General features: G+C 38.9%; 1 protein-coding gene across 1 annotated transcript; it reads left to right on the top strand.

Moving 5' to 3' along the window:
• Positions 1 to 289: 289 nt before the first annotated feature.
• On the top strand, positions 290 to 16734 carry LOC125504109 (acetylcholinesterase-like; the record flags this gene model as incomplete). Its single annotated transcript, XM_048665486.1, is given in 12 exon segments — positions 290 to 365; positions 5349 to 5575; positions 5636 to 5762; positions 5821 to 5980; positions 6033 to 6199; positions 6397 to 6651; positions 6707 to 6896; positions 6955 to 7147; positions 7210 to 7444; positions 9945 to 10101; positions 10169 to 10345; positions 10404 to 16734. Coding segments are annotated over 11 exon segments (1986 nt in total). The 3' UTR covers positions 10535 to 16734.
• Between the last annotated feature and the right edge of the window lie 222 nt (positions 16735 to 16956).

Genomic DNA, 16956 nt, shown 5'->3' with positions numbered 1-16956 from the left:
GTGCGAAAAAACTGGAAAACCACTGTTTGCGGCATGAAACGCTGCAAAATCAGACTGGTGCACTTTGGATCGCGTGAGACATCGACAAAGGCCACCAAAAGCTGAATTTTTCCTTATGATTTATAACAGCTGCTTTCCAGACATGCGATTTGCATGTTCCCTGCCAGACTTTGGCTCTTTCCTGTTTATTTGCCGCACTGTCTAGTGGATTAATTGTTATTTATTTTCGCTTTCTTCATTTGCCTTTGTCTTCTGTTTAATCCGATATTGATGCCTGATTGCTTTTCAGGTGTCAAGGCTCCCATCCAGAGCCCTGCTGAGCAGTAGCATGTCCTCAACCGACCTAATTTGTTGACAATTATTACGTAAGTAAATTATTTTTGTTTATTATTTTTATTAAAAAGGAAGAATTTATGTGATCCGGAACCAGGCCTTGACGGTGTTCCACCGGCACGAGAAAAACCATCATCAGGCAATTTTCAAGGGTCGGTTTTCGTGGTGTTTTTTGCAGGACGCGGTTTGGCATTTATGTTCCCTATATGTGGCTGATTGAGAAATCCAGTTTTGAGGGCCCTCTGCAGGGCTAAGTCCCTTCACATACGTCAACAGAGTTTCGATTTTTAGTCATCATCAGGCAATTTTCAAATAATATATAGATCACATCAGGATTTTCAAGGCAGATTTTACAGGTTGGATTTTAGCATTTATTTCAAATGCAACATGGAAAATAAAAAACCGAATGTTGAGAGCATTTTGTAGAACAAAGTTTCGTGTATAAAACGAGGAAAGTTACGATTGTGAGCCATTCTCAGGCAATTTTTGACAATTTTTCAAAGTTGCGTTTGGTTGGCGAGGTTGTTTTTGCAGCCCGGAGTTTGCCACTGATTTATTCAGAAACTAATTGAAGCAGACAGACGCTTTTGTATGTATTTCATATGGCAAAGTATGTTGTATAAGTGCAAAAAGTTTTGATTTTCAGTCATTATCAGGAAATTTTCAAAAAATTTTCATACTTGCGTCTGGTTTTCGCAATGGTTCTTGCAGAGTGGAGTTTAACATTTATTTCAAATGCAACACGGAAAGTAAAAAAACTGAATTTTGAGAGCCTTTTGTAGGACAAAGTTCCGTATGTAAAACGAGGAAAGTTAAGATTGTGAGCCATCATCAGGCAATTTTTGACAATTTTCACACAGTTGTGTTTGGTTGGCGAGGTTGTTTTTGCAGCCCGGAGTTTGCCACTGATTTATTCAGAAACTAATGAAAGCAGACAGACGTTTTTCGATGTATTTCATAGGATAAAGTCTGTTACATAAGTGCAAAAAGTTTTGATTTTCAGTCATTATCAGAAAATTTTCGAAAAATTTTCAAATTCGCGTCTGGTTTTTGCAATGGTTCTTGCAGAGAGGAGTTTAGCATTTATATCAAATGCAACATGGAAAGTAAAAAACTGACTTTTGGGAGCATTTTGTAGGACAAAGTCTCGTATATAAAACGAGGATAGTTAAAAGTGTGAGTCATCATCAGGCAATTATTGCCAATTTTTCAAAAATGCGTTTGGATGGCGAGGTTGTTTTTGCAGCCCGGAGTTTGCCACTCATTGATTCAGGAACTAATGAAAGCAGAGAAACGCTTTTCTATGTATTTTATAGGGCAAAGCCTGTTTTATAAGTGCAAAAAGTTTCGATTTTCAGTCATTATCAGGAAATTTTCAAAACATTTTCAAATTCGCGTCTGGTTTTCGCAATGGTTCTTGCAGAGTGGAGTTTAGCATTTATGTCAAATGCAACATGGAGCCTTTTGTATGACAAAGTCCCGTATGTAAAACAAGGAAAGTTACGATTGTGAGCCATCATCAGGCAATTTTTGACAATTTTGACACAGTTGTGTTTGGTTGGCGAGGTGGTTTTTGCAGCCCGGAGTTTGCCACTCATTTATTCAGGAACTAATGAAAGCAGACAGACGTTTTTCGATGTATTTCATAGGATAAAGTCTGTTACATAATTGCAAAAAGTTTTGATTTTCAGTCATTATCAAGAAATTTTCAAAAAATTTTCAAACTTGCGGCTGGTTTTCGCAATAGTTCTTGCAGAGTGGAGTTTAGCATTTATGTCAAATGCAACATGGAGAGTAAAAAACTGACTTTTGAGAGCATTTTCTAGGACAAAGTCTCGTATACAAAACGCGGATAGTTACGAGTGTGAGTCATCATCAGGCAATTTTTGCCAATTTTTCAAAAATGCGTTTGGTTGGCGAAGTTGCCTTTGCAGCCCGTAGTTTGCCACTCATTTATTCAGAAACTAACGAAAGCAAAGAGACGCTTTTGTATGTATTTCATATGGCAAAGTATGTTGTATAAGGGCAAAAAGTTTTGATTTTCAGTCATTATCAGGAAATTTTCAAAAAATTTTCATACTTGCGTCTGGTTTTCGCAATGGTTCTTGCAGAGTGGAGTTTAACATTTATTTCAAATGCAACATGGAAAGTAAAAAACTGAATTTTGAGAGCATTTTGTAGAACAAAGTCTCGTATACAAAACGGGGAAAGTTACGATTGTGAATCATCATCAGGCAATTTTTGCCCATTTTTCAAAAATGCGTTTGGTTGGCGAGGTTACTTTTGCACTCCGGAGTTTGCCACTCATTTATTCAGGAATTAACGAAATCAGAGAGGCGCTTTCTATGTATTTAATAGGGCAATGTCTGTTTTATAAACGAAAAAAGTTTTGATTTTCAGTCATCATCAGGAAATTTTCGCAAAATTTGAAATTTGCGTCTGGTTTTCGCAGTGGTTCTTGCAGAATGGAGTTTAGCATTTATTTCAAATGCAACATGGAAAGTAAAAAACTGAACTTTGAGAGCATTTTGTAGACAAAGTCTCGTATATAAAATGAGGAAAGTTACCATTGTGAGTCATCATCAGGAAATTTTTCGAAATGTCGTTTGGTTGTCCAAGTTGTTTTTACATGCTGGAGTTTGGCATTCATTTATTCAGGAAGTGTCGAACTGAGGGAGTCATTTTTATACGTGTTTAGTAGGGTAAAGTTTATTCTACAAGCATCAACAGTTTCGATTTTTCAGTCATCATCAGGAAATTTAAAAAAAATTATTACATCTGGTTTGTGTGGTGAATTTTTGCAGTTTAGCATTTTTTAGTTGTTTGATTTCCTATTTTACTTAAGAAGTGAAAAAGTTAAATTTTCAACTGTTTTGAAGGTCACAGTTTTTTCTGTAAATGATTCGATTTTCACTAATAATCATGCAATTTTGAAGATTTTGTTAAAACAGCGTCGGATTTGGGTGATAGTTTTGCAAGCCGCACTAAAGCATTTATTTTCTTTGTAAATTGGGACGTGCGAAAGTGAATATTGTTGTGAGTTTCGATTTTCAGTCATCATCAAGCAAATCTTGGCAATTTTGCAAAGTTGCCAAGTTGAAATTTATTGTAAGTACCGCATTGATTTATTCAGGAAGGAAAAAAATGAGGGACTCATAATACATTTGTACGTATGTAATAGCGCAAAATCGATTGATGAAATGTAAAATTTTTCAAAAATTTTCAATAATTTTCCAAAATCGCGTGTGGTTTTCGTGATGGTTTTTGCAGACAAGAGTTTAGTTTTTATTTTTTCTTTAACTTTGGAAGTGAGAAAGTTAATTGTGTGCGAATTTTCTGAGGCAATATTCCCCCTATAATTAATTAATACAGAGTTTCGATTTTCAGTCTTCATCAAGCAATTTTTTACAATTTTTCAAAATTATGTTTAGTTGACGAAGTTGCTTTTGCAGGCTGAAGTTTGCCCTTCATTTATTCAGGAAGTAACAAAATAATAGAGTTGATTTTGTATTTATTTTACCAAAAAAAGTATGTTTTACGAGTGGAAAACGTTTCGATCATGAAACAAATTTCAAGAATTTTTCAAAATTGCGTCAGGTTTTTGGCGGAATCTCGAATTTATTTCCGCTGTAGCTTTCAAAGCGAAAAAGCTATATTTAAGGCATTTTATGGGGGCGAAGTGCTTTCTATAAACAATCATAGTTTCGATTTTCAATCCTTATCAGGCAATTTATGAGAATTTGGCAACATTATTTTGTCCGGTTTGGCATTCATTTATTCATTCAGGAACCAACTAAACGAGAAACTCGCTTTTGCATGTATTTGTATCATCAGACAACTGAATCATCAGGCAACTTTCAATAATTTTTCAAAGTTGCTTATGGTTTTCGCAGATATGTAAGTAGGTCGTCGTTTGACATGAATTTTCTCAGGAGCTCGCAGATTTGGAGAATCGCTTTTGCGGAAAATTTATAAGGCTGCTCTATAAGCGACAAACGTTTCGATTTTGAGTAATCTTCAGGAAATGTTCAGGATTTTTTTGGAAAATGTGATTGCAATTTGCGCTTGCTTATACAGGCTGAAGTTTCAGAGCTTTTCCTGCAGAAACCAGTTAAGGTCAAGAGCCATCTTTGCATCTATGTCATTGTCCATTGCCTGTACTATAAAGGGCAAGCGTTTCGATTTTGGGACATCATCAGGCAACTGGCAAAATTTTCTCAAGCTTGCCATGGAATTTTGTGTTTTTTTTCTGCAGGCGTCAGTTCAGAATTTTTTGTCGCGAAAACCTACATCGAAGTTGGAGATTTATTGCTAAGTGCGTTTTTTGAGACAGAGTGCGTTCTAAATTTGGAAAAAGTTTCGATTTTCTGACTTTATCAGGTAATTTTCGAGACTTTTTTAAACATATGATGAAATCTAGCGGCTCTTTATGCAGGCCTAAGTTCGGTGTCCAATTTCCCAGAAACCATTCAAGCTCGGGGTTCAGTTTCAAGTCAATTTTGCAGAGCAATTTGAGTTCTAAATGAGGAAAAAGTTTCGATTTTGAGTCATCATTAGGAACTTTTTGAGAAGGTTCTAAATGTGACTTGGAATTTTCCAAGTTAATTTTGCAGGCGTAAGTTTGGCATTTATTTTCTCAATATCTAGAAGATGTCAATAAAGAGAAGATTTTTCGCAGTCCAAGGTGTGCTTGATAGGCAGTAAACGTTTTGAGTTTGTACCTTCCTCAGGAAGTTTTTACGATTTTTTAAAGAATTTTGTTCGCACTTTTCGTCTGTTTATGCAGGCCGGATTTTCGCAGTTTTTTGGTAAGAAACTAGCGAAGTTTACAATTGACTGTTAAATCAGTTTTGTAGGGCATAGACCAACTTGCAAGTGGCACAGGTTTCGAATTTGGGGCATCATCAGGCTAAATTTTCTGCTGCTAGCAGTTCAATAGTCAAAAACATCTATTTCGAAAAAACACACCATGCTAGAGTTACCCTAAGGGTCTTACAAGCATATACCTATTCCAGACCCGGCCAGGTCCGGTTAGCCCATCGCCGGTCATGCGGTGGGGCTGCTGGCCCTTAATGGGGCTCCTGCTGGCGGCAGCGAGCCCCGCAGCCCCCGCGGCGCGCCGAGGGCGCCATCGATCCGTCCCCATTGAGGGGCCTCGTGCGGAGCCCCTGATGGCGCAACAGGGGTCCAGCACGCGACGGGACCCCTTCGATCCCCACAAGGATTCCGAGGAGTTTAGAAGGTACCGTCCCCTAAGAATTAACAGTAATCAGTTTCATCCCCAATTTTACCGCCCCAATAGGGACGCCCCAGATGACAAAAGAGACTTCCCTAGTCGACTGTCGTCGACGGATGAGGACCCTTTAATCATTCGCACCAATAAGGGAAAAGTCCGCGGGACGACGCTGACTGCGGCAACAGGAAAGAAGGTAATCCCTAATCACTCGACAACTACTGGGGAGTCATTCGCGCTGTTGATGTTTTCAGGTAGACGCCTGGTTGGGCATTCCCTACGCCCAAAAACCCGTAGGGAACCTGCGGTTTAGGCACCCGCGCCCCTATGAGAAATGGGAGGGCGTTATCAATGCCACCAAGCACCCCAACTCCTGCGTACAAATTATTGACACACTGTTTGGAGACTTTCCCGGTAAGCTCCTTGGCCTACGCGACTTCCAGGTTGCAACTGTGCGGGTTTGCAGGTGCTCAAATTTGGAACCCCAACACTCCTCTAAGCGAGGACTGTCTCTACATTAACGTGGTGGTCCCGCGGCCTCGGCCCAAGAATGCTGCGGTGATGGTGTGGGTGTTTGGAGGAGGATTTTACTCCGGCACCAACACTCTTGATGTTTATGACCACAATATTCTGGTAAGTTCTTCCAACAGAACAATTAGCCTTGATCTAGCTCGACCTCGGGGACTCAGAGGGAGTGAGTGAGGAGTAGGCGAATCAAAAGGGATAAACCGGTGCAGAGTGTCAACTAGGGGGGACTTTTTGCTGTAACAGTGAAGATCTTGAAATGTGGTTTAGAGGAGAAATGCTTGAGAAACCCATTTCTTTTGCAGGTATCCGAGGAGAACGTTATAGTAATCTCCATGCAGTATCGGGTGGCATCACTGGGGTTCATCTACTTCGGAACGCCTGACGCTCCTGGCAACACCGGCCTCTTCGATCAGCTGATGGCCTTGCAGTGGGTGCGGGACAACGTGGCAGCCTTCGGAGGAAACCCCCAGAATGTGACCTTGTTCGGTGAAAGCGCCGGCGCCGTCTCCGTCTCCTTGCACCTGCTCTCCCCATTGTCGCGCAACTTATTCTCCCAGGTAAAATCCTCATATTCCTCCTGATTCTCTGGAGAATGGGTGATGGACATTTTAGGCTATCATGGAGTCGGGCAGCGCCACGGCGCCTTGGGCAATAATCTCTCGAGAAGAGAGCATTCTGCGAGGACTCCGATTGGCGGAGGCAGTCAAATGTCCTCATGAAAGAGACAACCTGCCGGCTGTTATCGAGTGTTTAAGATTGAAGGATCCCTTCGACCTCGTTAACAATGAGTGGGGCACTTTGGGTAAATCTCCCCCGTCTAGTTCCCAACCAGAGAGCAAAGAGTTTAAATAAATTTCCAGGAATCTGCGAATTCCCCTTTGTGCCCATCATAGACGGGTCCTTCCTGGATGAATCCCCCGGTCGGGCAATGGCCAATAAAAACTTCAAAAAAACCAACATTCTCATGGGCTCCAACACGGAGGAAGGCTACTATTTCATCATGTACTACCTCACTGAGCTGTTCAGGAAAGAGGAAAACGTCTACATCAGTAGGCAAGTGCCTCCCAACCATCCTACTGATGTCCCTCTTTGCTTTGATTGGCCAATGTTTGTAGGCAAGAATTCCTGGGCGCAGTTACCGAACTGAACCCATATGTTGGGCCTGCGGCACGTCAAGCGATTGTCTTCGAGTACACCGATTGGCTGAATCCAGACGACCCGGTGGCCAATCGGGACGCTCTGGACAAGATGGTCGGAGACTATCAGTTCACGTGCAATGTGAATGAGTTTGCTCATCGCTATGCGGAAACTGGCAACAATGTCTACATGTACTACTTCAAACATCGAACTGTGAGTATAGAGATGGAGAAATAACCATTCCTGAAACTGGAATAATGGTAGTTTTTTGGACGTTTCGCAAGCACGAGTGGCTGGCATGTGTGTGACAGGTGACAGTGACATTAGACACGTATTTACTATTACTCGACAGGACACGTAAAGGTTAACGAACCGTTGCCAACCGTGATGGTTCGAATTAGAATGATGAGGATGCGAACTTTAAATATGAGCGAAACGTCTGAATGAAAGTCGTGTTTGCTGATTTAATAGAAACATTGAAAAAGACGAAACAGGTGTGATTTCTGGCTTTTAGACCGTCGTTAAAAGAAGGTATTCTTAACGTTTCACATGCACAAAGGGCTTGCATCTTCAGAGAAAAAAATTTGGAATGAATCGAAAAGATTTGTCGTGTCTTTACAACGAGTGGCAGTGACACTAGAGGCGTATTTACTATTACTCGACAGGAAATGTCAACTGCACTGTTGCCAACCGTGCAAAAAAATTGCGGTTTACTCATGATTACAGTGGAAGCTGTCCAGCTAATATGTTGAGCATGCAAGGCATGCGGATGAGCGAAACGTCTGCATGAATTTATGTTATTTTTGGGATTTTAGGTAGTTGTGGAAAAAATGTCTTATGGACGTTTCGCAAGCGCGATTGGCGATCTTCAGAGGGACAATTTGATATGGATGTAAACAAACTGATGAAATTAGTTGTCGTTACAGAATGTCAAATTTTGCGGTCGGCTTTTAAAGTTCTGGTACAAATAATTGAACCACCCTGTATAACGGATTGGATGCTGTTTCCGGTGCAGATAGCGGATAAGCTCAATCCGCACTAGTTTGGTCGCAATTTTCACTTCTTTTTTAACTTAAAATTGATGAAAACCCACCTAAATGCCACGTAACCAAACCGATGACATGTATTATCTATTTAAACAGCGTGACAGTGACGTTAGAGGATTATTGACACTAGCGCATATATCGTAACTGACTCCTTGCTTAAATGACATGCGCAAGTCAGTTTGAGGTTACGTTAATCAAAACAAACTTCTATTTACCAAAACGAGTATGCATTAGGGCTCGGAATCAAACTCTAAATAAGCCGCAACGGATAAAAAAGTGCCTTTGTCGGCACACTAATTGTAACACCGCGCAAAAGTTGATGTCGCGAGTCATCAGAACACAAACACGTAATTTTATATTCATTTGCCGGAGGGTAAATAATTATTTTTATTTGCTTGTAAATATATAACTATTTGTTTAAATGCTTGTAGAATATGAATAACTTATTTTACAAAAGTTTACAAAGTGCATATAAAGATATTTGCACCTTGTGAGTTTGATAATGTTGGTGTATTCCAGTATCCGAATTTTCGAGTTATGACTAGCCATAATTATTCGCTTTTTGAATACTCGAATACTCGAATTGTTCGAGTTTGATTCCGAGCCCTAATACCTAATACATACACGTTTTGGTAAATAGAAGTTTGTTTTGATTAATCTAACCTCAAACTGACTTGCGCATGTCATTTAAGCAAGGAGTCAGCTAGGATATATGCGCTAGTCATATTGACTATTGCATGACAGGAAATGTCAAGTTAGTGAACTGCTGCCAACCGTAGAGACCGATTTGAGGAATTTTTAAACATTGGTTGAGCATGTAAAAGATTTTTACAGTTTCGCTTATTAATTTAAGGAGAAAAAAGGGCATCAAACATTGCAAGCCAATCAGAAAGTGATTCAATAGGCACAGTTTGTATGAGTTCAATTATTTGTAGGCAAACCGATGACTTTTGCTGTTCCTTTACATCGAGTGACAGTGACATTTAAGGTGTATTTACGTCAAATTAATGAACTACTGTCAACCGTCGGGAGGAATTGTCGAAAAATTTTCAATTTTTGTTTTCCATACCCTAAAGTTTTGAACTTTCCGTTCAAGCATTGTTTCCCACAGAAACTTTTAAACGTCTGAAAATTACGGGATTTGAGAGACTCAAAAATTATTAAGTGAATTTGTCAAAAAGCAACAACTTTATTTCACGTATCTGGCGCCTCTTTACAATGATTCGTTCTTTTCTGTGTCAAAACAGCCACCGTGGAAAACAATTTCATCCAAGCATTTTGCAAGCGCAAACAACAAACAAGTGCTGAAATAAATGTGAACAAACTGAGGATTTTTCTTGTGTCTTTACAATCAGTGACAGTGACATTAGAGGCGTATTTACTACTGTATGTCAATGTCAATGTCAAGCTCAGCGAACTGCTGCCAACTGTAGAAAAATAATGGCGGCATTTCTGACTGGTTTACTTATGGAAGCTTTCGAGTGCCGAGCAAACCATCTCTGAAGATGCAGGCCACTCGTGCTTGCGAAACGTCGAGAGACCAAAAATATTCCTAATTTTCGTCTGAATAGTTCCTCCATTTGAAAATATGCAACTCTGATTTTCTCTTGGAAGCTGGAAGGCTTCATGTTGTTTTCCCTGAAGTTGAGATTTAACTGTTTCCGTAGGTGGCTAATCCTTGGCCTACTTGGACGGGTGTGATGCACGCCGAGGAAATAAACTACGTATTTGGAGAGCCGCTGAATCCCGAAAAGTCCTACACTGCGCAAGAAGTCGATTTGGCGAAGAGGATCATGCGATATTTTGCAAATTTTGCCAAAACCGGTAACTAAAGCTACTCAACATTCATTCCCCAGGGGATTTCCTAAGGGAAACTGTGTGGGGTTTGCAGGTAATCCGTCGCTTGCGCCTAATGGAGTGTGGACGGCCACCTTTTGGCCCCTACACACGGCCTATGGAAGAGAGTACTTGACTCTGGATGTAAATAGTACTGCCACTGGCAAAGGCCCGCGCTTGAAACAGTGCGCGTTTTGGAAAAAGTACCTGCCTCAGCTGCAGCAGCTTACAGGTAAATAACTGTGCTATCAATTCGGTGGGGGAAAACTGAAAATCCCTGCTGCTTCCAGTGGAACTGCAGCAAAAGCCGCAGTTGTCCAACTGCACGAGTGAGGGAAGTTCCCTGACTATCAGCCAATCGCAGGTTGGCGCTTCGCTGCTCTGTCTGATTTTCAGTGTATTTGGGCGGATGTTCGCGTAGAGAGATCGTAGAAACTAGAACCATTCCAGCATGGTGCTTGATTTCTACGGAAAGTTCCCAAACAGTCAGAGGATGAAGGAACTTAGACAATTTTTGCTTATCGCTGTGTAGACAACAGTCCCAAGAACAATGAGTAATGGACGTGTTTAGAGGTTTGATCTGTGACTGAGGATGGAGGTGCTTTGGGTGTGAAACCTTGCGGTTAATCTGAACGGCCTAGTTCGATGGAAACTTTACACATATCCTTAGATCTCTAAGCAATTTGATTTTTATACATTAAGTGGTATTTTGCGTTCCTGCTGATCAACCGGCTGGGGTGTCTGAGAGGGTCGATCCGTACCGTTTCAGACATCCTGTTGTGAAACGATGCATATCATTACTAATATCATCGAGAAAACTCTTAACCTAATATATAGGTAGTGATAACATACGATTAGCTTTTTGACTCTATCAAGGTTTTAGTCCCAAAGTACCTGGCTTCCAAATAGTACTTATAAATGAAGAGTTGTATATTGAATTGTAGGGTAAACTTGGATGTATTGGATGCATTGAAGGAAATATTCGCAACATGAGGGAATCCCACTGTTATCGGCTTTTTTCGGCCTCTATATCCGTCTAAAGTGGCGCTCTGTAAACAAATCTCCACATTTTTTGCATCTTTTAGTCAGCTTCTTGTATAGGAAGGATTTGCAATTTTTACATTTAGCGGTATTTTTATTTACAAAACTTTTGTTAAAGTGGCAAAGGTAATGAAGATTATGGAATTTTTTCGAGTTGGACAGACTGTCAATTTTTCTCTTTGGCTAAGTTTTTCTATGAAAAATTGAGCCACTCTGTATAACATATTTGTCGCTGTTTCCAGTTCAGATACTCCAAAGGTTCAAACCGCATTAATTCAGCGGCTAATTTAACATTTTTTATACTACGTTTTATCAAAAACCAGCTGAACTGCATGTAAACAAACCGATGACATTTGTCATGTATTTACGCGGAGTGACAGTGACATTAGAGTCGTATATACTATTGCATGACAGGACATGTCAAGTTAATGAACTGCTGCCAATTGTAAAAACGAAATTGGGGCATTTTGTGACATTTTTTGAAATTTTCTACCATTAAATCTATCGCTTGTAAACAAACCTATGAAATTAACCGTGTCTTGGCAACAAGTGATTTTTTTGAAAATTTTTGGAATTTCTCATGTCATAAATTGGTTCAAAAGACCACCTATATCAGACGTAGACTAAGCGATGACAGTTTGTGCCTCTTTACAATGAATGACAGTGACATCGGAGGCGTATTTACAGCTGTCTTACAGGAAACGTCAAAACAGTGAAATGCTGGGAGAGTTAGAGACGTTTCTAGAAAGTTTTGAGTGTCTAGAAGATTCTTAGATTTTTTCATATCAATTTAGGTACCAAAAGTTTGCAAAAACTCATTCAACACACATGTTTTTAGTAATTTTCAGTTACTGTTACTTGTTACCATGCAAAATATTTTCACGCTAGTCTCAAATCAATCAAAAATCAAATCATCAAAATCAAATCAATCAATCAATCATCGATCAATCGATCAAAAAACTGCGCACTGACAGCCTAAATTACGTAAATTTGGACAGAAAACGATGTGATATTGCATGTAAACAAAGCGATGACATTTGCTGTCGCTTCACAACTAGTGACATTGACATTTAAGCAAATTTACTACTATTTGAAAACAACTGTTAAGTCAACAGATCCTATCAACCGTAGAAGATAATTTGGGGGATTTAAAGAGACTTTTGAATGTCTAGAAGGTTCTTAAGGTTTTCCATATCAATTTCAGAGGCTTGCAACAAAAAATCCAAATCACATTTTCATTTATTTGCAGGCCAAAGATTATTTTGCTGCTTCCTAGGAAAAATCGCATATTCACAACAAAAACATTGCAACTTTAGGCTAAAACTCCACAAAATTGCATATAAACAAACCAATGGCTCCCTCTTGACAACGAATGACAGTGACATTTGAAGCGTATTTGCAACTGGCCGACAACAAAAGTCAAATTACTGAACTGTTTTCAATCATGGAGAGGAACGTTTTCACAGCCTTTTGAGTGTAGAAGATTTTTTGGGTTTTGCCTATCAATTTCAGACCCCAAAGTTTGCAAAAGCATTTCAAATTAACCAGAACGCGATTCAATTTACATGGTTTTAATTCTTTTCGATTATTTATAAGCAATTAGTTTGAGCATAAAGTCACATATTCACAGCCTAAAATGCGCAACTTTCGGTTAAGCGATGACAGTTGCTGTCTCTTTCCAACGAGTGATAGTGACATTTAAGGCGCATTTACAACTGCCCGATAACTACGTGAAATAAATTAAATATTTGCAACCGTAGAAGACAATTTGACGCACTTTTAGAAGTATTTGAGCATCTCCAAACTTTTAAAATTATTTATTTTTATTTAATCTCAGCGAATTCGCAGTTCTATTATATGTAAACCAACCGATTACATTTGCTGTCGTTCGCAATAAGTGACAGTGACATTTAGAGCGTATTTACAATTGCTCGACAGGAAACGTCAAAGCATCGAAATGCCTTAAAACGAAGAGAGAATAGGAAGCATCTGTAGATAATTTTGAAGGTCTAAAATATTTTAAAGAATTAATTAAAATTCAATTCACATGGTTTTAGTAATTTTGAATGATCCCTCGCAAGAGAGTCCTAAAAGTTTTCTTCTGCCAAATGAAACAGAAATTTTCCGAGAAAATCACTTGTTTACTTACGCAAACAATCCATAGACGTCTGTGGTATATTTAGAACGAATGACAGTGACATTTAAAGCATATTTACATCTGCCTTACTTGAAACGTCAAATGTGTGAAATTTTACCAGAAATATAGAGGGATTTGAGACATTTTGAATCGTTTGAGCACCTAGAAGATTTTTGAATTCAACTCCATTTCAGAACCAAAAGTGTACAAAACTGGCCTTAAATAATCAGAGTTCCAGTCGGCGCAGACGATTTTTAAATAATAAATAATTAATTTTAAATTTATACTGCTGATTAAACTCTGCAACTTTGGTTAAACCTCGGCTGTTTTGCATGTTACAAAACCGATGACATTTGGTTGCTATTTACAATAAGTGACAGTGACATTGAAGGCGTATTTGCAACTGCCTTATGAAAAACGTCAAAACAATGAAATGTTACCAACCATAGAAAAAAGTTTGAGACATTTTTGGAAGCTTGTGAGTCTCTAGAAGATTATTTAGGTATTTTTGTATCACCTGCAGACTAAAATTTTGCAAAAAAAGTTGAGTGTCATTCAGCATGTATTCTTTCAGTAATTTTTAAATGTTATTATGTAAAATATTCTCTCGCGGCTATCTGAGCCAAAAATTGCGCATTCACGGTCCAAAACCACGTAAATTTGGGTAAAATCCCAGATATTTTGCATGTCAACAAGCTGATAACATTTGCTGCCGCTTTACAACTAGTGACAGTGACATTAGATGCGTATTGACTACTGTGACAGAAAAGTCAAGTCAGTGAACTGTCACCTACAGTTGAAGCAATTCCTCTGAGTACAGGGTGTCTCAAATGAAAGTGGCACATTTGCCTGTTTTTCTGTGGAATAAAGGTCTACTTTAGATGGATCTAGAAAAGCCAATTTTTTTGACAAAAAAATCACCCATGGCTAGTTGAGAATCAATTGGTACATTGGGCTAACGATAGAAATTTGCGCATTTGTAGGATTTTCGGAATTACTTGATTATGCCTATAATCACTCGTAGAAAATTGAACATAAATGTCCCCAAGCAAAACCTGAGATCTTAGCGGTTGCCTGACATTGAATCAACTTGGTTAAGTGCCAAACCTTTAGCAAAACCACTAATTTAAAAAAATGCACTTTACCAACAGTAAAAGTAAACTCCCTTATCCAGGCCCTTGCTACAATGTCTCTTCGCTGCCTTATATCGATAACTTTACAAATATAGCGACAAATAACTATTTCGTACTGTAACTGGTAGTCGTTAGTAACATAGTGCCTCTGTATTTATGTAGTGTTCCTGACTGGGGGGATATTTCAAGGCACATCGGGTAAGATTGGAAATGATTGGTTGCAAAGTCCCTGTGATAATTTCCGAGAAAACCCCTTGGTCCTTTCCTTCTAAGCTAGTCCCGCATTTCTACTACTCAAACATACATATCCACTTATGGTGCGAAACTTAATGATCTAAATTTACCCGTAGTTCTTTCTATTTGTACATAACTCGCTCTGTATATGTTCGTTTCTTCCCGCCACTCTACACTCTAAGTCTGGGTAACACTGTGTTGTGTGGCGCTTTTGTGTTGATACCGCTCTGAGCGTCAATGCGTTATAACAACTCGCGTCTGATGGCGCAACACCATAAATCACAAACTCCCCTGCGATCTCCCTACACATTTATCGTATTATGAGTTTACAACACCATAAGTTGCGCCAACACCTGAAAATTCACTGTGTTACCCAGGCTTAGTACACTCTGCCTGATTTTCAGCTGGACACTGATGAATCAGCCACCGTGTGTATATTAAACGAAAAAAACGCTACTAGTTGACTAGCCGAAAAAAACCCTTCATATCAAGCCCCCCTTTTCACATTTGTTTAAACAATTGTACAAACAGTAAATGTTAGCTCTAAATTAGGCGCCTACTAACTACGTATAAAAGTAAGTCTATCAATGGTTCGTAAAATAATTGTTTGAGCTTTTGTTGTTCAAAGTTGCGCTTGCGTTGTAGATAGTGAGGAAACTAGATAAACGTGTTAACCGCGTCAAAGCTTCAATTGCACTCTGAACTGAAAATTCCCAACTATCTGAATAAATAAGGGCAACTTTCAGGCGGCTGCATGACTTTTCCAAACAACTAATTGGAAAGTATTGGCTAGAAAACAAGCAACCCAATTCTCCAGCCAAGTTTCCTTCAAACGTTCTAAAATGGAATTAAATGGCGATTTTTGCAATAGAAATGTTACATTTTCGTCCAGAAGTTACGATTCTAACCAGTATTTTCCTAGTGACCGACCAGTAGCAAATTTAACTGTAAATTTTGTAATGACGTAGTTTTCATATGCACATTCTAGACGTAAGAAGCGAACTTAAATTGATGTTTATTTGTACTTAGTGTAGATAGGAGGGATTTAAACATAATCTGCAACTTTCTGCTTTATAAAGAAACCCCCAGGAAGCTTCACTTGCTTCACAACCCATTAAGTTGCCGGCAAATGAAGATTAACTGGTTTGTCGCCCAAGCGCTATCAAAGTCCAAAATAGGTTTACCTTGTTTTACAATAACTTTTCTTAGTGCATTTCTGGGTGAAATTTGGTTTTCTTTCAGGAGTTTGCTACTTTTCATTAAGAAAACAGTCATTTAATTCCACATGCATAAATCGGTTGCCAAATTTCAACCAAAGCAGCAAGTCAATGAAAAGTGCAGTTAACCAACCTAAGCAATCTGCTCGAAACGAATTTTCAAATTAGTGAAAAATCAGTGAAAACCAAAGAAAAACGCATTTTCCCAAGAAACCCCACTAAGTTAATGCTAAGTAATCTACAAGCTGAGCAAATTCTCGACTTCAAACGCGATTGGGCCAAAAAACTGTTTAATTTACTTTTGACGCTGCTTAAAACTCGTTGACGTTTGTGGAATATTTACAACTGTCCGACATAAAACGTCAAATGAATGGATTGATGTCAAACGTAGCAACATTTTTGGGAGTTTTTGGCCAAAAACACCACAACGTTTCCACAATTTTACTTCGTTCTCATATGTAAGCGACCCAGCATTGACGTTTCGCCAATATATACAAGGAGTGACAGTAACATTAGCGCCGTATTTACAATTGTCCAGCGAAAACGCCAAATAAATTACACATAAAATGACAGTGACTTAGGAACGTATTGACATTGGCCCGGCAGGGAACATCGAATCAATAAACTGCTACCAACTTCAGCAACATTTTCAGGCACTTTTTCATTGTCTTTCGTTGCAGATAAACTCTTGGAAGTTTTCACCTGGCAAAAATTGCAACGAATTTCACTTTTTACTTATGCAAACAACGCAATGAAATTTGTAGTATAATTACAAAGAGTGACAGAGACATTTGGACCGTATTTACAATTTCCTGACAGGAAACGTCAACTCAATAAACTGATAATCACTGTAGCAATATTTTCAGAGGTTTTATTGATTGTTTGGATGTTTTTTCTGCCAAAAAAACACCAGAAAATGTTATCCACTTAATACCAAACACATAAAATTGCAACGAATTTCACTTTCTTACTTATGTAAACAACGCAATGAGGTTTGTAGTATAATTACAACGAGTGACAGTGGACATAAGGACTGTGTTGACAACTGCTCGATATGAAACGTCAAATCAATGAACTGTAG

The sequence above is a fragment of the Dendroctonus ponderosae genome, unplaced genomic scaffold, assembly GCF_020466585.1.
Source record: "Dendroctonus ponderosae isolate FM_Combo_2020 unplaced genomic scaffold, Dpon_F_20191213v2 Dpon_F_20191213_396, whole genome shotgun sequence".
NCBI lineage: Eukaryota > Metazoa > Arthropoda > Insecta > Coleoptera > Curculionidae > Dendroctonus > Dendroctonus ponderosae.
The sequence above is the reverse complement of the archived record's forward strand: the minus strand, read 5'-3'. Positions and strand labels throughout refer to the sequence as shown.